The sequence below is a fragment of the Urtica dioica genome, chromosome 9, assembly GCF_054948205.1.
Source record: "Urtica dioica subsp. dioica isolate 48M chromosome 9, U.dioica_male_clone48M_v1_H2, whole genome shotgun sequence".
Classification (NCBI taxonomy): Eukaryota; Viridiplantae; Streptophyta; class Magnoliopsida; order Rosales; family Urticaceae; genus Urtica; species Urtica dioica.
In genome coordinates, this window is record NC_142764.1 from 9,984,951 (window position 1) to 10,006,504 (window position 21,554).

Below are 21,554 nucleotides of genomic sequence, written 5' to 3' on the forward strand. Positions count from 1 at the left end.
TGATCTAGGGTTAAGAAAAGATTTAACGCTTCGAGCAAGCGGCGGAATTTAAAAATTTTCTTTTAAACAAGTAAAACGATTTTACTAACCTAGACACAGAGCAAGTAAATATAAATAAAAACTATAAATGAGCATTATATGTTTACTAACCTTTGAGAAGCTTGAACGTTGAGAAGTCTTAGGAAGGTTGAAACGTTCGTCTCCCCTCGCAGCACGTCTCTCTTCTTTCCTCGGGAACTCGAGCAACCACGAAAGTTTCTATCACAAGAATCACTCGAGAAAGAAAGGAATTAGTGTGTGGGCACTTTTAAACACGACAACTCAAGAACAAATCTCAAAGTTGAAGAGCTAAAACACTAGGTCAAATTTGGACTTAGGTGCCAAAACTAAAACGAAAGAAAACTTAGAGAGAGAGATAGGAGATGGGCGGTCAAGCTAGAGAGAGAAGCTCTCAATCTCTTAAACTTTGGAATGAATAAAATGAGAGGAATGAGGGTTCTATTTATAGGAGAGAGTTTACCTTCAATAAGGTAGTTTCCTCTTCTATAGAATATCACATATTCATGAGCAAATATTGCCCTTATTCCCTTAGAGTCACACGGCCAAGACTTGCCAAGCAAGTCCTTGGATTTGTTTCCTCTTTTATTTTGCTTCTCTCTTGCCTCTAATTGCCGCCCACCTCTCTTTCCTTCTAGAGGAAATTTGTTTTCACTTTTTCTTTTGGCAAGTATCTTCATACATTAATGCACAAAATTGGTCTCTCTCTTGCCATGTTGGACGTGCAAGCCTTCTAGAAGGTGTTCTAGATTTTTCTTTATTTGTTCATGACAACATAAGAAAAAGGCTCATTAGGAATTTTCAAGTAAAATTTCATGAAATGAAATTAATCCTCATGGCCCAAAAATCTTATTATGGCCGAGTGGAATGAGTCATCATATGACAATGTCAAAATATTTATTGACATTCATTTCATCCTTTGTCCAAAAAGACAAAAATACCCTTTAGACAATTTTCGAAAAACTTGTCTCGTTTTTTTTTTTACTTAGCTTCTAGTTTAACTATTGCTACTCGATATGATTTGTGACAGTGACCTCATGGATCCAAATGAACAAAGCTTGAGCTAAAATACATGGACTCAAAAGTTCACAAACATTTTCCAAGTTTAGCTTAATGTCAACTGACTCCACTAAGGAGTTGACACTGAGAATCTCTCGGTTCAAATGAATTTATTATCTACTCAAGAATTCAACTTAATTGTGATGAGTGGATCCACTGAATATTATCTATGTTTACCCTTCATGAATATCATCAGCTAGTCGAGATTTACAAAATTACCATTTTACCCTTCTAGCTGTTATTTCCTCAACTCTTTTGTCGCTTGTGAATAAGTTAGAAACAATGTATTGACGAGGAGCTAACAAGTCACATTGATTCATCCAAAAGAGTCATGACTCAATTTGGACACTGGCCAGTTCATTTATTCATATTCCAAGGAACAAAGCATGATGTGATATACATTGCATTAAGCAATCTTGTACATGAATTCCATATCTATGAGAACTTCACAAAGTTACTCATGACATCTTCATAACTTAGTACTTCACCAATAGGTCCTGTTAACAATCACATAGTGAATCCGAACTCTGACTTTCTCAAATGAAAATACGTAAGCTATGAAATGACATGTCTCATTTCAGGATTGAGTTAAGCATGATGCAATTCATACGTAATGACCTCGAGACATAAGAGGTTAAATGGTTTGTTCTTATCTTGTCTCTAGAAGTGCACTGGTCAATTCATTACCTTCGGAAGATACCTAGAAGAACTATAGAGTCTCGAACTCTTAATGTCCAATAACCAGACATCATAGATTCTCCTAACAATCGTATTGAGATCAATAGTCCTTTGATCCTTAGATTGTGAATATATTGTTTTAAGCAAACCATGAAAAGTTTGTTCATGCAAATCTACATTTGTCTCTTCATATGTTGTTAGGTTCGTTTATGGACTAAAGACTAATGTTTTATCATAAAGCTTCAGACAAGGAAGAATGAATGAACGTTTTAACTTTTATTAATAGATAAGAAATTACAAGCAAGAGTTTTCGTGAGACTTTATTACATCAAATGTACATAAGTAAAGACTACAACTCTTCTTGTGGGCACCATTGACAACATCCTTACATATCGTGCTTGGGTGTAATTACTTGCCGGTACAATAATGATTTGCGGAATGACCTACTTGCATGTACAATAAGTCTTCCAATATAAATTTGCAATATTTATTACACGTACCCTAACGTCTCCATTGTTTCTCTACTCCTCTCCAAGGATTTTGACTGCTCAAAAAACATGGTAACTCCTCGAAGCACTTTTTCTTTTTCTTGTTCTTTGTCTTTTTTTGTTCTTCTTCTTCTTCAATGCGTGAGATATGTTCTTTTGTGAAGTTTGTTGATTTTTTTTTTATCACTAACTGTACAAATTGTGCTATGTGCTTGTTCTATTTTTTTTATTCATTCCAGATAAGTATCATGGCACGGCTAGTGCAGGCTCGGCCAGTTGCGACGTCGTGTCAAGGATGCCGGAATTCAGACCTCCTTTGTGTTCGATGTCTTTTATAGAAGTACTGCGGGACAGCAGAGACGATGTCATAGTTCAGCAACATGAAGACGTGATTAGACCTTCAAAGTTCACACTAAGCATGTAATTTTTATTTTTTTTATTTTCTTTATAACTTTTATAGTGTATTGCAATCTATGTTTTGTTTTGTGTGATGATATTGTTGATGGATAGTTATAGTATTATTATTTTGTATTATTGAGATCAAGTATAACTTGTATTTTGAATTGATAACTCCTATTTGTATGATGATAAAAATTATGTTGTAAAGTATAAACTTTTGTATCACTCGTATCGTAATTTTAGTTAGTAAATGAGCTTCGGTTGTTGCAAATGAATTCATGGTTTGACTCGAATGATAATTATTTTCCGATGCGACATTCTAGAAATTAAGTTAATAAATAAATTCTCAAGAGTGAGAATCATTTCTAAGACAACTTGAATATATTTACACTAATCCAAACCGAATGAGAAAATTCTTGATTTAAATCATATGATTATCATCTATTTAATTATGGACTTGAATAAAGAATTCTATGATCGGACTCAGTTGCAACACATTTTAAGTGCCCAATTGTAAGAGGAATTAAAACCCAGGGTCAATTTGAGGTATCGGCTAAAGTTGAGGACTTAAATGAGAAAATAGTTTATTCTTGGACCATATAAAAGCCCTCAACCCTACCTTTCTCGTCACTTGCCTCACTCGATACTTCCATAAATCCTCGGGCAAAAAAAAAAAGAAGAACAAGTAACGAAACCTTGCAAACCAGAAAATTATGAATCCAAAGGAGATAGGGAGAGATAAGAAGACATGCTGTGAGACTTGTCAGAGAAGAAATACAAAAAGCCACCATAGGTTCGAAGTAAGTTTTTCTTCTCTGACCCTTGCTTCTTCTTCCTCGTTTTCTTCAAATTTCGGAGAAAGATTTTAGGGTTTTAATCCCTTATATTTCTCGGCTGTTGTTCTTAGGAATTCCAACGTGAAATTGCAAGAAGAAACAAAGATTGGGCCCTTCTTCGTCGATTATCTTAGCCATGTAAAGAAGGCTTCAAAATTCTCTTATACATTTTCCGAAAATTAGGGTTTCGGTGTGTGAAATTGGGGCTTCTTGTTCTTCGGAATTGATTTCGTGAATTATGGAGTATTAGACTCGAAATTTGGTAAGTTTTGTTTGTAATCATAGATTTGGTATGATTATGAGGATTGTTCTTGATTGGATCCGAATTTTTTGTGTATTGTTCCATAAATTGAAATTTGAAGTTAGGGCCTTTGGCTCGTGAATTTTCTGAACTCGGGACTTAGAGTGAAACTTGATTCTTGACTATGTTTTGCGTGTTTACGTTGCTGTTGTGAGATTATTGTTAAGTGCTGAGATTGTTGGTGTGAATTTTGTGGTTTTCCCGTTCACTAGTGGATGTTTTTCCCGTTAGTGCTACTGTTTCGATTCTATGAGATTTTGGAATTATACATGGATTTAAATTTTGTTATGGTTCTGGTATTAGGAATATTGCCCACTAGAAGATGATGATTACTAAATCAGAGAAGAAGTTACTTTATTAGTATAATATGATTAGTGGGTTGAGGTATGATAAAATTCAGAATCAATAACAACTATCATCCGTAGTCTCCGTATCAAATTGAGTTGCATGCTCGGCATCCGAGTTCGAGCGGTGAACTAAAACAAGGTCGATGATTGATATGCGCCTGGAAAGCCTTATCTAATGTCATATATGTAGAACATGAGTGAACGTTGATCACTCAGTGGGAGCATTCTACAGTTTTGGTAAGTGTACGACTCGGAAAGACTTTGGTTTGGATAGATGTGTCTTTTAAGGACCGTTACGACGCACTAGCATAGGTCGCTTATGATGGTCAAAGTGACGCTTGATCTAAATCCTGAAGTAATCATGGACTTCTAGGTCATGTTACTGGGTTCTTTGATTCACCACATTAAAGGCTAATGAAACGCTGACTAAATAGGTGTTTTCGGAAGTCGGGACATGATCGTAGAAGAAAGTGATTTACAAATACAGAATCCAGCCTTCTTGAAAGAAGATAAATGTTCTCTCACCTAAGGGTTGATTCCAGAACCGATAGATTGCTAGCACTTCCGAAGTTGGCTTACGTTCGGAAGAATCTTTCGCCGGAGAAGCAACTGTGCTTAGGGTATATATGTAACGAGAAAGGTATAACGGAACAAATTGACCTATCTCGATACGGGTTGAATCTGGAGGATCATGATCACGTACTGACTAAATCAGTGGACACTCATCACGATGAGTAAATATAATTCTAGTATTATGGGAGAGTTCTGTCTTGGCTTACACGGTGGAGTACTGACCAAGATTAGACAAAACGATACGTAAAAGAGAAATGATTGTTTTGTCTTTTGATCGAGTTTGTTAAGCTTTAAATACTAGGACCACAGTCACCAATTCGGCTTCGATAGAGGCGGATAAGAATGTTCATGTAATAATGGTTTCATTGTTATAGTCTCACTTGCTGTAATTGTGATTGACGGCGTTAATTCTAAAAAACGGGCATTTACGGAATTAAATAACTATTTATAGTAGAATTGTTTATTATTTATTGTTGGATCAAGTGAATAATAAATTTATAAGTTATTTTTATACTGGTTTTATACCAGTTTATTCTTTATTTGTTCCTAAAATAAAAGAGAGAAAATATATGAAATTAGTTATTTTTCTATATTCTCTCCTTATAATTAGGAGAATATTTAGGATGGTATTTAGTAGAAATATTTTTCTATATTCTCTCAACAGATAAAATATTTTATATTTTGATATAAAATAAAATCCTGGATACTGATCTGATGGATGAGAGAAAAAGTAGGATTCATGAGATGAGATCCAAGGGCTGAAAATAAATCCACTAGTGTGAACACAATAAAAGGAAATATTATATTATAGAATATTCTAGAATATCTCATTTTAACTGTTATAAATAGGGGGCTGAAGAAGCAAAATTTAACCTAAACAGTATTAAAAGGTTCGGCCTCCTCTCTTTGGTTTGGCCGAGAATTTGCTTCTTCCTCTTCCCATTGGAATTGCTTTAATTCCATTCTTAGAAATAAGAGAGAAAGATCTGAAACACCTCGTTTCAAATCTAAGTGAGATCAAGAATCGTTGTCCAACCGCTACAAACATTATGTTTTAAGATGCTTTTTAGATGTCTCTAAAAAACTTTTAAAAAATGACTCCAATTCCTCTATATAACGACTTCAAATGGGTCCACGTCAGTAGTAGATGATGACATGGAGAAGTGTTTAAAGACATTTTTTTAGATGTCTCTAAAGAACTGAAAAAACGACTCCAATTCATCTAGAAAACGACTTCAAATGGGTCCACATCAGCAGCAAATGATGACGTGGAGAAGTGTATGAAGACGTTTTTTAGATGTTTCTAAAGAACTAAAAAAAACGACTCCAATTCCTCTAGAAAACGACTTCAAATGGATGCTTTAATTTTATTATTTTTTAGAATCTAAATAATTATAATAATATATTTAATACCTAATCAATATTAAAAAAAATAATACCACCAAAAATAAAAAATAAAATCCATTTATAATATTCAAATTCACAATAGCAATCCAAAATGCAACATATCAATCCAAATGCAATATATCATTCCAAAATGTAAACGTAGTAAAACAATGTTATATTCGAAGGAAAACAGTGGAAAAAAATAGTATGTCTTCTGCCTTACAGATTGACAAAAAACAACAGCCACAATGTTATATTCAAAACAAAAGAGTGTAAAAAAGAGCCTGCTTTGAGCCTTGCAGATGAACATTTTCAGAGATGTCCAATCAACCTTCTGCCCTATAAAAACTATACGACTTTGAACTTTCATTTTAGGAAGAAGCTCGCTGCTTTCATTTGCTTGCATAACTTAAAGTTAGACTTTAAGTTGTAATCCTTCAATTACACATTCCGCCCAAATAGCTCGCACCTCGTTGATTTCAATAATCGTATATAATAATTTCTTATCAAACTGCATTTTCAAAATAACCAAATAGGGTTCTAAAAACATTATATCAATAGTACATACAAAGAATATATATATATATATATATATATATATATATATATATATATATATATATATATATACACACACACACACACGCTTACATGTGAATCGACAACGGTGTAAAAGTCACGTGCGGTTATAAGTTCATGCATAAATCTTAGCACATAAAAGCCGCATTCGAAATTCGATGGTTGTCTTGGGCACTATAATGACAAAAAAATATGTAAAAAGTACTTACAACGCTGGTACAATATGTTTACTTGAAAAACATCCAAAAGAAAATAACACAAGATTTATAAGAAAAAAATGCAGTTATGCTTACATTGCAATGTGTTAAGTTGAAATACCAACTTTTTGGATGTACTTTGCAACGTCCTTTGAGCAACGCAAACTTCATCATGGTTCTGTCATGATTATATAGCACGTGTGAGAAAAAAAGGTATGCATCATCGCAAATAAGTGCAATAATAAATAATGAAAAATATTTACTCGTCAAGCATATCATAAGTGTTTTTACTTAAAGTTTATCAAAATGGGTCAAAGTAATAAGCCATCTTAGCTGAATCATCAATCACAACTAATGTCCAATGACCTCTATACAACAAAAAGTAAAATACGATGTCAAAAATAATAAACCAAAATTATAAGATTACAAAGACTTACTCGGTGTTCAAAGGGATGCATAACAATTACTTCTCTAGTAAAACTTCCATCTTTTTGGTAATATATGTCGACCTTTCACTAAATGTTCCAATATCTTTTTGCAATTTGTGAAGACTCTATGAAAGAGAAATGTTTCATCTTCCCTTCTCGGTACAACAGTGATATAAATATCTATAGGTAAATATTCAAAATAAATGTCAACTAGTAAAAAAAATGAAGAAATTCACCACTTAATATAATAAAGTTTGTAAATCATACCTGAAATAAATTGTTACTGCAGATGATCCTATATCTTGCACGAAACAAAATTGTCTAATATCCTCCTTACAAATGAGTAGGTTTACAATAACACCCATAATTGCAGCATCAAACTTTACAAAACTTACTTTATTGTTCTCCCAATCTTTAACATGGTCCCATAGTTATGTCAATCTTGGCGGTATTTCAAAAGAGCTAGTATAATTTTGTGAACCACACAAAGGAGCTAAAACTCTTGTAGAACCACAAGGTGATATGTCTTTGGCAGCTTGTCTAATCTGTTTCATTGAAACATCCAAATATAAGGAAGAGAAAAAATACATGATAACTCATAGATTTTATAAACAAAATAATAATCAGAATATTATCAGCGTACATACCTGCGACATACATCCATGACTTATCCATTCTTCAAAATAAAAATTATTTGTCAGTAAACTTTCTACTATTTTGATTTATAAGACATAATATAAACAGATACATATAAGTCATGAAATTTCTAATTATAGCAGAAAAAAAGCATTGACATTCTTATTAATCAGTAATGACTTGACACAAATATCGAAAAAAAACTAATAACATACATGCTTGTTTAATGGCTATTTTTATTTTCTTAAAGGGTCATGACTCATATGTTAGCATATGTAATTTACCATATTAAGATATTCGATGGTTAGTATTACTAATTAATCAAATATAGGCCAAACACAGAGTATAAAAAAACCAACCAGAAACGAAGACCATATATAGTCATGTACATAGATATACTAACCGTTTGAATTAGCAAATATCGGCCAAAGAGAAACACTGTATTGCTCGTACTCGACGAACAATGGGAAGGACTGAAAAAAATCGTGAAGGACGGGGACACAAAGTGAAGGCACAGAACGTGGAAAACTGTTTCAGAAAAAATTAGGTTACCCTTTTTTTACTTTATTTTCTGCAACACTTATAATAATAAAAAAAATGAATATGAGTTTAAAAGGAAACTAATTAAGTTAATAAAAAAAGTCCTACAAAATCATCTTCAGAGAAAAAAAAAGGAAACTGATAAATTGATGCTTACGTGGGTATTTAGAAGTTGTTATTTCTGAAACAGTTAATAAAAAAGCTGTTTTTTTCTCTCAGACATTTCGTCGAGCACCTAGAGGATTCCACTCTTGTGGGGTTTCGAAGCACACTTTCCATTCAGCCCCGAATTTCTCACCGCTGATTTTGCAGTTTGATACTCGTCCGCCAAGATAACTAATCAATACTCCTTCTTTTTCTATGTCTCTGTACTCAAAATCCTTCGTGCTCAACCAGAGCTTACAAATAAATATTGTCGACCGTCCAATCCTAGTGTTACTGAGGTGTTTAGAACCATGCCTTGCCGCCACAGCCAAGGCCTTTTTAAACTCTCTGTTGGTATAGAAGATGAACCGGTTCGCCCAAACCCTGACCGAAAATTGCCTCATCGAAATCACCATCGAATGGAGGAAATGGAACCACAACGCTCACCACATCGCCTGCAACAACCTCTTTGGACAGCCCTTCTCTTTGAGAAAAGTCCCCGATTGGGGGCAGAAAATCCTCGGCCTCGTCGTGTTCTGGATCTGGTACACGATCTTTTGGTGTCGACGTTGCCGAATTGGAGCGAGAGATTGAGGTTCGTGGCGATGAGCTTCCCGGTGATGGGGATTCATCAAGTGCAGTCCACCCTTAACCACTTCTCAGCCAAGGACTTAGCATCTCTTCCTGTTGAAACTATAGATGATTATTTATTATTTTATTTTATTTTGCTCACAACAGGATAAATAAATGACAAGCAATACGACGGTGGATTTGAGTATATAATATTAAAATACATAGTTGGAAGTTCAGATGCATATATCATATGTGGAATTTTTTTATTTCATTGCCACATGGAATTTATTTGTGTACGTGGAAATAACAAACTGATTTACAAGAATTTTGAAAATGCAATATTTGAAGACATCTGTAAAACTATTTCCATATATATTACAAGAAGTTTATTAAATGACTTAAATGATATAATTTAATTTATTAAGTAATCTAATAAATAACTTCAAATACATTATTAAGTCATTCTTTAAACGTCTTAAAAATATGTATGCATTTCAAGTCTTTTTTGATTGATTCAAAATATTTTTTTATACACCTTTTAAAGACATTATCTTAATGACTTAAAAAGTTTTTTTGAGACGTTTTTTTAAATGACTTATAAAGCCAAACAAAAATTTAGACTATTAACGTCATGCATTTTAGAGAACGTCTTAAATCTCAGGTCTTCTAATGGGCTTTATGTAGTAGTGTCCACTCATTAGTCTTATCTTCCTCGAAGATTACGTTTCGGAAGACTGCGGTGTCATCAACACGACGAGAAGGAATCCGAGAGTTTCAGAGTCATCCCGAAGGTCTGATCGTGATGAGTCATTTATAGACTGAAGACGGATTGTGAAAGCTTGAAGGTTCGATTCGTGAGCCCAAATTTGTAAGTCTTCTGAACTTGTCATTAAATTTATCGGCTGCTTGACATATTGCGTTTGCTCTCGTTAAATAACGTAAATCTAGATCTTGTTTAATTAATAACCGTATTTTAATTAGCTTATGATAGCGTAATTAATTTTTTCCACATTTAAATGGTTGTTTAAGGTGCAATACTCACCAGCATCTGGCTGATTATACACATATATTGTTGATGCTCATGAGATTAGTTTTGGGTCCGAAATGTTGTGTGTTTGGCTGATAATTTGAAATAACGAATTGGGAATTTCATATTTATTTCCATATTCGATTCTTGGTATTGATTACGTGTGATTGAGTATGAGAATTTGAAAATAGATATTTTTGAACTCTGAAACCTGAATCTGTTTGATGAGATTGTTTGTGTGCTTCGTATATGGATCGGTTTGGCTGTTCGTTTTTGGTGTAGAGTATCGAATTTGTTTGTTTAGGTCTCGAAATCTCTCGAGTCTCGCCATGAGACCGAGTCATCAAATTTCAGATTCAATACCGTATTTCCTATCTTGATATTGATTCGCGTTCATGTTTGAAACTCTCGCAGCGTGGTTGCAAACGAGCCAAGACGTAGCGAATGACAAGGATCAACGCGTTCAGACTCGATAAAGCCGGTGATAGTGTAAAAAGAAGGCGTCGATGCTAGACTCGTGAGTTACATCCGCTCGTCGGCATCTAGTCCTCTCGAGTTAGATCGTAGGCGTCGAGGATTTCAAATTTTGCAAGTTTAATTACGAATTTATTTTCATTCGGGAATTTAGTTTTAATACAAAGGTTATCTAGAAACCTTGAAGTGTAGGATTTCTAGATTTATTGATTTAAGGCTCCATTAAAGTGAGTGTTTAAATTTTATGAATCGTTAAGCGGTTGGTTGAGTTTATTATTGAGTAAAATACATAATATTTGGGTACGGATAGCTCGGGCCCTAAATAAGAACTAAATTCCTAAGGATCGAGAAACTAACGAGTTAGATTCTCGAACATAATCCGAAACTCGTTATCGCCGGCACTGGGTCTAGTCTCTTCGAGTTATTCCGAGTTCGGTGATTAGCATAATCTCGATTTTAAGAATCCTAACTCGCTCGACGTGCCACAAGTTCATCTGTCATAATCTTGGGAATCACACAAGGGCAAGCTTAAGGCTAAGAAGCTACGAAAAGTTGGAATTCTGGGTAAGTGTGAAGACATAGGTCAACTACTTACAAAGGTTATAAAATATTTTACTTGCATCCTATGTGCTAGTAAACAAAATTAGATGGAAGCCTTAAAACAAACAGACTAATAAGATTAAAGCTTCGATCATCTTTCTTGAAAATATAGATTCGAGTTTCACTCGTTAGGTTCAAACGCTAACTTGAACTAGCCACGATTTTATTTGTTCTAGTTAGACCCCCCTGCTACTGTATGTTGGCATTGGTGCCCGCAAGAAGAGTTGTAGTTGTTGCTTATATGCATTTGATGTAATAAAGTCTAACAAAGACTCTTGCTTGTAACTGTTGAATAATTAATAAAGAGTTGAAACTTTCATTCATTCTTCCTCGTTTGTTTGAAGCTTTATGATAAACCTTAGTCTTTAGTCCTTAAACAAACCTAACAACAAATGAAGAGTCAAATACAGATTTGCATGAACAAACTCTTCATGGTTTTCTTACAACAATATATTCACAATCTAAGGATCAAATGGCTATTGATCTCAGTATGATTCTTAAGAGAACCTATGATGTCTGGTTATGAGACATAGAGAGTTGGAGACTCTATAGTTCTTCCAGATATCTTCTGAAGATATTGAATTGACCAGTGCACTTCTAGAAACAGTTTAAGAACAAACTATTTAACCTCTTCTGTCTCGAAGTCACTATGTATGAATTACATACTCTCATTTGAGAAAGTCAGAGTTCTAGATTCACTATGTGATATAGACAAGACCTATTGATGAAGTACTAAGTTATGAAGATGTCATGAACAACTTTGTAAAGATCTCATAGATATGGAATTCATGTACAAGATTGCTGAAATGCAATGTATATCACCTCATGCTTTGTTCCTTGGAATGTGAATAAATGAACTTCCTATTGTCCAAATTGAGTCATGACATTGTTGGATGAATCAATGTGACTTGTCAGCTCCTCGTCAATACATTGTTTCTAACTTATTCACAAGTAACAAAGGAGTTGAGGAAATAACAAGTAGAATGGTAAAATGGTAATTTCATAAATCCCATTTAGTTGATGATATTCATGAAGGGTAAACATGGATAATATTCATTGGATCCACTCATCATAATTAAGTAGAATTTTGAGTAGAAAATATATTCATTTGAACCGAGAGATTTTCAATGTTAACTCTTTAGTGAAGTCAGTTGACATTAAGCTAGAACTTGGAAAAGCTTTGTGAACTTTTGTGTACAAGCATGCCAGCTCAAACTTTGTTCATTTGGATCCATGAGGTCACTACCACCGGTCATTAGAGTAGGATTTTGTACACTAGTAGCTAAGTCAAAACAAGTTCAAGTGTTGAACTAGACGAATTTCACGAAAATGATCTAAAAGGTAATTTTGGACATAAGATGGTATAAATGTCAAATAAGATTTTGGACATTGTCATATGATGACAATATAAATTGATCCACACAGCCAACATTGGGTTTTGGGCCTTGAGGATTGAATTTCATTTTATGGTATTTTATGTGAAAATTCTACATGGGCTTTTTTTTTGTATTGTAATGAACAAATACTTGGATTTGGTGACGAAGATCATGCTTGAAATCTTCCGCCATACTTGGATTTGGCGGACCTTCTGATCGAGTCGGCTCTTCCGACCGCTAAGCCGCTCCAGCATCATGACTCGGTAGCCGTACACGTCGCTGGAGACGACGACGATTCTCCATCGTCGAACTCGCAAAGGGCGACGAGGACGAGGAGCTGGGAGGCTCTGGCGTGCTTGAGGCAGTTGTTCAAGGAAGCGCATAAATTTAGGGTTCGAAAGCTGTTCGCCGCCGATCGCCAGAGAACATGATGCAAAATCTCCGGTGAAGGCGAATCCACGGTGGTCATCGGCGGAGAAGGGGAAAGATTGGCTGACGTCCTGTTCATTTAGCATAAGGGTATTTTTGTGATTTTTTAAATTTTGGATTAATTTGTCTCAGTTTTAGAAATTTTGGATATTTTGTCAAAGCCGAACTTGAAAAAAGACTAAATAGTTGCTTGACTATGGTTTCAAAATAGCCATTTGAAACTTATTGATTAACAAAATAGCAAAAGTCTTAACATTTCAGCAAAGTAGTCAAATTTACATTTTTAAAATTTTTTTGACAGTCAAGATTATATTTTTTGACGATTATTATAAGCAATTTATCACTTTTAAAAAAATTACTCTTAGGTCAATTTTTTTTAAAACCAGATTACTGCACCATTTGACTATTTCACTGAATTAAAACAAACTTTGATTATTTTGTAAATTCATAATTTTAAATTGAACAAACTTTGATTATTTTGTAAATTCATAATTTTAAATTGAATATTTAGCTACGTCACTCTTATAAAAATTAAGTAAAAAAAATCTATATTTCGATGAGTAGGAAAGTAATTATGTTAAACAAAAAAATTATAGTTCAAACGAAAATGGGAGTTATTTTCCACTAATTTAAGTCAGTCTTAGGTGCGAGTAATTTTTTTTCTTAGGTCTAATTTCCCGCTGTAAAATTTGGCGCACTAGAAGTCTAGAACTTTGGCCCGTAAATTGTTTGGGGCGATGGCCCGAATTTAGGCAGTAGTCAAAGACGGAGATTTAAATCGAAAGCGGCAAACCATTAGTCGAAGAGATTGATTGTTTTCCACAGTAGGATTTTCGTCACAAAAAAAAAAAAAAAAAAAAAAATTTACCACCGAAGCGAGGAAAGAGCAAAGAACAAGGACGACAAATGCCAGTAGCGAGACCCGATTCGTCCAATTCCAGAATCATTGCTCATGTTGACATGGATTGCTTTTATGTTCAAGGTCTCTCTCTCTCTCTCTCTCTCTATATATATATATATATGTATATATATATAAATTACGATGAGATATTTGATAATGAGAATGAAATGCTACAAAATGAACTGTTTATCGGCACCTGATAATTTTTGGTTAGCGAATTGCGTTACGAGGCATTGCCAAATTCCCAGTTAATTTTTTTTTAAAGCAAAATATGTTTATTTTTTATTTTTATTTTTTTAATATGCAAATGCAAAGAGACTTGGCACCGCAGGCTGTGTTATTGATGTGACAATGGATGTAACCATTAGGAAGGTAATTTGGTTGTTCTTCAGGTTCAATCGTAGACATTTGTGTTTTTGGGAATAAGAATGAGAATTTAGAGTTTAAGCCTGTATTTGCTTCTGAATGGAACTGGTCGAGTGAATTGAGAACCAGCAAACAAACCCTTAAGACTATATTCTCTTCCTAGTCGCAAAAAGACTACAACTGCACTGAACACAGCTTTGTAGGTATTGCTATTTATTTTACCAGACTGATAGTGGGTTCTTGTTATGTCTATGTGGAATAATAAACAGTTGAGCAGCGGAGACAGCCAAGCCTAAGGGGTCTACCATCGGCCGTTGTGCAGTATAATGAGTGGAAAGGCGGTGGCTTGATTGCTGTTAGCTACGAGGCCCGTAAATATGGTGTGAAGCGGTATGAAAACTTGAATTTGATGATGAAAAATGAAAATGTGAAGGAAACTATGAGCGAACACCAAAGTTCTCTATTGTTTTTGAAAGTCGAGGAAATTTTGAAAGAAAAATAAAGGAGAGAGTGAGACGAGAAACACCCCAATTAAAACCCAACACGAGTAAATTACAATTGATTCTCGTTTTTGTTTTTTTCCTCTTAGATTTTCCAGCTTCAAGCATACCTTAGTGTTTGTGTTTGTTTTTGTTTTTGTTCCTTTCCTCTTATTACGGCTTTGCATTTCAGTTCAATGCGAGGAGATGAAGCCAAGCAAGTTTGCCCAGAAATTCAATTGATTCAAGTTCCTGTTGCGCGTGGTAAAGCAGACCTGAACACGTACCGGGATGCTGGTTCACAGGTCTATAAGATACAATGCAACGTTAGAGATTGGATAAAAGCTTTTTTTATTATTTTTTTTTATATAGCAGTGATAGTTGCAATGATCGACAGACTAATGATAGGCATTTCAGGTTGTTACCGTTCTCTCAGCGAAGGGTCGTTGCGAAAGAGCTTCGATTGATGAGGTCTATCTTGACCTCACTGATGCAGCGGAAAGAATGTTAGCAGAGGATCCACCGGAAAGTTGGGAATCAGTTGATGAAGAGAGTCTCAAGTCCCATATTTTGGGACTCAATAACGAGGTTTAACAATGCTGTATTGATTTATGCTCTCTCTCTCTCTCTATTATTAGAGGTTTAGACAATAAGCTTATCGCTAAAGCTAATGCTTTTTGAACAAAACAAAACTTGATATCCAACTGATCCGACATTGTTCAATGATCACGTTCAGAAGAAACACTGCTTTATTTTTTAATATTTACACAAAATTCTAGGGTAGGACAGTGCGATGTATCTTTGCTTATAATAAAGCAAGAATGATATGATTGAATAAGTTTTGCTCATGTAAAAGGAAAACACTATTGTCACAGGTAATAAAATCTGAAGTTTGTAGTCTAAGGTCATTGGCATGTTAACCTAGTTTGTATTAGTTCACTGCAGGAAATGCTTTAAGAGGACATAACCATGCTTAGTCCTGGAATTGCTGTCTTTTGCTTGTTCTTTGTATTTGCAATATTGATATAGGAGATTTTTTGTTTTAAATAAATAGTGGTATAAGAATAAAACAAATGAGGATGATGCATACTCAAGGAAAGATAAAACATGACGATAGATAAAGAAAAAATATATATACTAAGCCATTTGAAACGTGTAAATTGCAATCTAGCCAACGTTTCAGCTAAGTTTCAAACATAGCCACAATTGATGATGTGACTTTTTTTAGTCATTTAACAATTTACATGTTTATCCTTTGTTTAAAAGTCGGCTGAATATCTCGCCTATTTATTTTGGTTTATTTTCGTTTATTTATCACACGCATAAATAAAAATTAACAAAAATTTATTGACGATTCACAAGTTACTTATTTTAATCAATATTTAATTTGTTTATTATATTATATTCATTAATGATTTTCCTTTTAAATATTCAAATTTGAATCCAAGCATGTACTAAGCCTGATGATGTTGTTGACTTTCTTATTAGTAGGACTCAAACGTTGGCTAATGTTTTATTTTCACTCATTTAAACCACACAAGGGTATATTCGATATTTCATAGTCGTAAATTTCAGTAAATGGCTAGATTACAAAATTTACCAAACGTGGGTTAGATCTTAAATACCGCGTTTTAAAAAGGCTACGTTGCTAGTTTTCCCTAGATAAAAAGCACGTTCTTTTGCTATGTGAACCTCATTTTTCTATTGAAATGGATTTTGGCTTACAGAGTGTTATCGATGAAAAAGAATCTGTAAGGCAGTGGCTGTGCAGTAAAGATGCTGACAATCGAGATAAGCTCTTAGCTTGTGGGACCGTTATTGTTGCTGAACTCAGAATGCAAGTCCTTAAGGAGACGGAATTTACATGTTCTGCTGGTATTGCTCATAATAAGGTGACACCATCAGTTTTCCATTTGGTTGACCAGAATACCCCTGTGGTTTCTTCCTTTCCTTTTCTGTTATGGTCTGAGATTGGCTAGTTGTAATCTCCTAATTTGTTTATTAATATATATATTTTTTTAATGAATAACCATTTTCCTGTTTTCTACAATTGGCTTTCATTTGCAGATAATGGCCAAACTCGCAAGTGGCATGAACAAGCCCGCACAACAAACTGTTGTGCCTTCATCATCTGTGCAAGGATTGCTTGATTCCTTGCCAATAAAGAAAATGTGAGTTTTGCAGTGAGCAATATTATTTTTGCAACCTTGTTTGCTTGTACCTGATTTCAATAAGAATTAAGCTAATTACAAGGAAAGAAGCCAAAATCTAGTCGGAGGTTTAAAGTTACTGAAAAAATGTTTGTAGGAAGCAGCTTGGGGGTAAGCTGGGAAGCTCATTACAAAGTGACTTGGGTGTGAACACTGTCGGAGATCTATTGCAGTTTACGGAGGAAAAGCTGCAAGAACGCTATGGCGTCAATACTGGGTGATCTTGCTTGACCTCTACGTTCTTTAATTATGTGGGCTAGTGGTTTATGTGGCTTTACTGCATTTTCAAATAACCAATCTAGCTCTTGCCTTTCGAAAGAGAGATGTTGCTTTATTCGATGCTTCAGCTGAAGCCCTGGGAAATGGCTTTTTGATTATGTTCGGGAATTCGCTTTCTTGGTTATCTATTTTAAAACTTCTCGGTTGTTGTGTTGACCTTGCACTGTACTATACAGCACTTGGTTATGGAACGTTGCAAGAGGAATAAACGGAGAAGAAGTCCAAGGACGACTTCTTTCCAAAAGTCATGGATCAGGGAAGACATTTCCTGGACCTCGAGCACTGAAGACGATTTCTTCTGTTAGTATTTCTTTTCCCAACCTGGATTACTGATTTCTTACATGGCATTACCCTTGTTTCTTACTGTAGAAAATTGCTGTTTATCCTTGAAGATTATTTTTATGCAAATGGGAAAGGGAAATACCTAGAGGAATGAAGACAAAAATAATAAAAACCAACCTTCCTTTTGCTCATAGAAACAAAAAACGAATTTTCTTACTAAAGAAAATTATAGCCCTGGAGTTTGTGCAAAAGGTCCTTTTAAATGTCTATGAAGAAAAAAGTTGTAATCCTAATTGATTTAACAAAACCAATATATGACATTTTTGAGTGCTGATCATGACAGTTTGGGTTCAGAAAACTGTATTCTTGTATTTCATTAGTAGCAAAAATGTTTTTATTTATTTATTTTTATTTTTATTTTTTAATCTTGGATGATGAATTTCCACTTGTTGCATATGTACGTATACAAATTTAAACGTTCATAACACATTAATCATTATTCACAGCCGTTCAACACATCTAGTTCAGTAGAAAAAGTCAAAGTTCATTGCATATAAGGGGTATTCTTGTTATTAAATTAGAACCATAGATCAGGTTAGTTCTATCATCTTTTAAAAAGTTGGAGCATATTAATCTCAGCTCGGTGAAACTTATTAATGATTTGTTTCATTTTTCCGAAGGTTCAACATTGGGTTAATGAACTATGTGAAGATCTGAGTGAACGTCTTCAAAATGACCTGGACCTCAATAAACGGATTGCTCGGATACTGACACTCCATGTTAGAGCATATCAGGTATGGCCTTTAAATCTGACATTTGTGAATAATTAGTAGCATCAGAGATCCCAGTTCAAAACAGAATGAATGCAAATGCAATCAATTTCTGTTGTAAGCATTATTTTTGGTTTTCTGATTTTGTATATCCTTCAGTCCAGTGATCCAGAATCACAACGGAACTTTTCGTCAAAGTCTTGTCCTCTAAGATATGGAGCTGCCAAGATGCAAGAGGACGCTATGAACTTATTTCAAGCTGGATTACGTGAATACATGGATTTATACAAAACTAAAACACACGGAGGTCAAACAAATGGTTGGAGAGTAACGAGCCTTTCTGTTTCAGCAAGTAAAATTGTTGAAATACCATCAGTGAGTCTTAAAATTGTTTTCAATTGTGTAGTTTTGATTTAACTGTCAGATATAGTTTGTCATAAACATCAAGTCTAGGGATCTTGTTATCGGCCCATCACCATTAAGAGACTACATATGTAGAAAACTGCACTTCAAGAAGTGACCAAAATAGACTCCTTATATTTTGTTCAAAGAAGAACTATACTCGGTTAACATCAGAAATACTAAGCTATAGCTGATCTATATCTTGACTAAACCACCAAGATTAATTTAGCACCGAGTTTGGTTTTTACTTCCTTGGTCCAAAGTTCAATTTTTCAAAGCGCCTACTTATCAGCTAGTAATTTCATTCTTCCTTAAAAGTACGTGGTTTATCTTTATAAAAGGCTCGAGCTTTGTTGTCAAGAATCTTTTTTAGAATTAACAAGAAAGTAATTTCCTTGTATCTGTAATTTATCCAAAAGTTAATGATTTACTAATGTTGTGTATATCCTCAAAATGCTGATACATCTGGCAGGGAACAGCCCCAATCATGAAATATTTTCATCGCCAAGATCCAACCTCCTCATCGGCGAAGCAGTCGCCGGATGAGATTGAAGAAGCGGCGAGTGTTTCACCTTCAGGTGTTTATTGTCGTTAAACGTCAAGTCTCTTCGTAGTTTTTTTTTATTCCTCTACTAAACAACGACGTTTTTCTAGCTAGTGAAAGCTGCTCTGAAATGAATATAATGGAGCAAGCGCAGCTCCCTGGCGAGCACACCGAGAGGAAGTGTGAGATTCCCTGCTTAAATGAAAATTTGGATAAACAGTATTTTTTTGAAAACCAGGTTAGCCATTTCAAGTGTTACACCTTTCATTTGCAGTTTGCTAGGTAAAATAGATTCATTTCGGTTTGAGTATCTCATAAAAGTCCTTCCTTTTTCCTACAGAATTTGTTTTGCTCGTCTTCAAAGCAGGGACAAGATGACACCACTGAAGAAGCTTCGATGTCAACCTCTGGTACTACTAAACATCACATCCCCCACAAGTTACATGCTTACCTTCCTTACAGAAGCCTTGTTTTGATCTATAGGAAAAGAGCGGAGTGTGGAGACGAGTAATATTTGCCTTCCTCAGGGAAAATCTGCCTCTGTTTCCTATGTTGTGTCCAATTTGAATAAACCAGATCAGAAAAGAAAGGCATCAAAAGACAAGGTTCAAACTAATTTGTGACCTCATTACTCCAGTGCTAATTTGATTATGTTTTCATCTTTTCTGTTTGTTTGTTTGTTTTTTAATTTGATGGAGTTAATTGACTACGGTGCAACTGAAAGAAAATCTAAATTGAAAGTTCTTGTAATACTATTTTTAATATAAAGCTGTCTTAAAAATAAAGCTACTAAATCCTAGTTGAGTTTATAGTTGTATTAACTTTTAAGATAATCATTTGCTGAGTATTGACATTTTACTAGGTTCACTAAACAAGGGGTATTATTGATAAGGGAGGTGAGTTTCAGTCATGTATCTTCTTTAACAAAGAAACAAACCATTACCAGATTACAGTATAATTGTTAAGGTTATTATTGTGGGACATGTAAGAGGTTAAGATGAGAAGTTTTTCAAACCATTAACAGACTATAGTATAATTGTTAAGGGGGTATTATAGTAGTCGCGTCAATTAAGATTTTACTCAGGATTCTTGTTTCTATTGTGGCAGGGAACAAATTCAATCTTGACATTTTTTAAGAAGACCGACCCCTTGTGCACTTCAACGGCCGAAAATGTTTACAAGCTTCAAGGTGCTAATCGATTATCAATTATCATCTACATACATCAAATCTTGGTTACCTGTTTCTGGGTTGTTTCTTTGATGCTTCAATTCGTATCATATGTGTCTTAAATTAAATGGTGAGCTTAAATCAGGAAAAGCAAGGGAAGTGGGAGTGATCGATTCTGCAGAGAGAAGTGAAGCATGGAGCTACAAGGTGGATGAAATTGACCCCTCTGTGCTTGATGAATTGCCGCCGGAAATTCAGGAGGAATTCCGTACATGGCTTCACCCTCACAAGCGATCAAACAAAGATAAAACAGGTTCAAGTATTGATCATTACTTCAGTCCAACAAGGAAGACTCATCTTTGATAAGCTCTACTGTCCTGTTACAAAGAATTGATCACGGTAACTAAGTTTATTTCTTTGCTTATTATGATTTTTTTTTTTTTTTTTTTTTTTGGGGATGTAAATATGTAGTAGTGTGGTGGTTAACGTGTTAATGTGAAATATTCTCTTTGCTTTATTTCCTTGTATATAAATGGTGAGAATCAATTATGTTAATTGCTGGTATTTATTTATGAAATAAATCTGTTGTAATATAGGGTAGTTACTATTTATTCTTGCCAAGAATTAATGATCGATTAGGGTACTTTCTAAGTATATTTTCAGCAGTCCATATGAAATATATTATGCAATTATTCAATAAAAATTGCAGCTTTTTATGGTTCATATGGTATCAGAGCCTCCTCTGATTTTCTCCTTCTCGTAATCATGTCAAATACTATGCGCAATAAGCTACAAACTATCCCTTCATCCTTCACCGAAAACTCATGACTGCAAGAACCCTTCATAAGTTGAATGGAAAAACTTTTGCAGTGGTCTCAATTGATTTCTTATTCCATGGACATCAACACTGGTAGAACTTATATGTTTTATCCAACAGCAGCCTCTCTGTGGAAGGCCATCCAAGAGATGTACTCTGATCTCGATAATGCTTCGCATGTATTTGAGATCAAGTCAAAGCTCAGACTT

At 34.5% G+C, this 21,554-nt stretch overlaps 1 protein-coding gene and 1 long non-coding RNA gene across 3 annotated transcripts; one reads left to right on the top strand and one right to left on the bottom strand.

The window, feature by feature from the left end:
* Nucleotides 1–6,369: 6,369 nt before the first annotated feature.
* Nucleotides 6,370–7,870, bottom strand: LOC149384861 (uncharacterized). Its single transcript, XR_016301471.1, has 3 exons — nucleotides 6,997–7,870; nucleotides 6,776–6,877; nucleotides 6,370–6,635 (listed from the first exon to the last, which is right to left on the bottom strand). It is a non-coding gene; the product is annotated as an uncharacterized LOC149384861 (long non-coding RNA).
* A 5,928-nt stretch (nucleotides 7,871–13,798) lies between these two features.
* Nucleotides 13,799–21,119, top strand: POLH (Y-family DNA polymerase H). 2 transcript variants are annotated; one of them, XM_089627180.1, is made up of 16 exons: nucleotides 13,799–14,109; nucleotides 14,664–14,784; nucleotides 15,067–15,178; nucleotides 15,291–15,461; nucleotides 16,601–16,765; nucleotides 16,941–17,044; nucleotides 17,181–17,300; nucleotides 17,539–17,662; nucleotides 18,325–18,438; nucleotides 18,574–18,789; nucleotides 19,289–19,394; nucleotides 19,471–19,598; nucleotides 19,701–19,770; nucleotides 19,844–19,965; nucleotides 20,468–20,549; nucleotides 20,674–21,119. In XM_089627180.1, exons 1-16 carry the CDS (start codon nucleotides 14,034–14,036, stop codon nucleotides 20,889–20,891), a joined length of 2,049 nt encoding a protein of 682 aa, XP_089483306.1. In that variant the 5' UTR covers nucleotides 13,799–14,033; the 3' UTR covers nucleotides 20,892–21,119. The 2 variants fall into 2 exon arrangements, with proteins under 2 accessions (XP_089483306.1, XP_089483307.1); XM_089627181.1 differs by lacking the exons at nucleotides 20,468–20,549; nucleotides 20,674–21,119 and having other exon boundaries at nucleotides 19,823–19,934.
* The last annotated feature ends 435 nt before the right edge of the window (nucleotides 21,120–21,554 follow it).

What these genes read in the sequence shown, in the direction of transcription:
- POLH (XM_089627180.1), top strand. Translation starts at nt 14,034, where the DNA reads ATGCCAGTAGCGAGACCCGATTCGTCCAATTCCAGAATCATTGCTCAT. An exon ending in CACTGAAGACGATTTCTTCT is followed by an intron (nt 17,663 to 18,324) that starts GTTAGTATTTCT and finishes ATTTTTCCGAAG; the next exon opens with GTTCAACATTGGGTTAATGA. An exon ending in AAATGTTTACAAGCTTCAAG is followed by an intron (nt 20,550 to 20,673) that starts GTGCTAATCGAT and finishes AGCTTAAATCAG; the next exon opens with GAAAAGCAAGGGAAGTGGGA.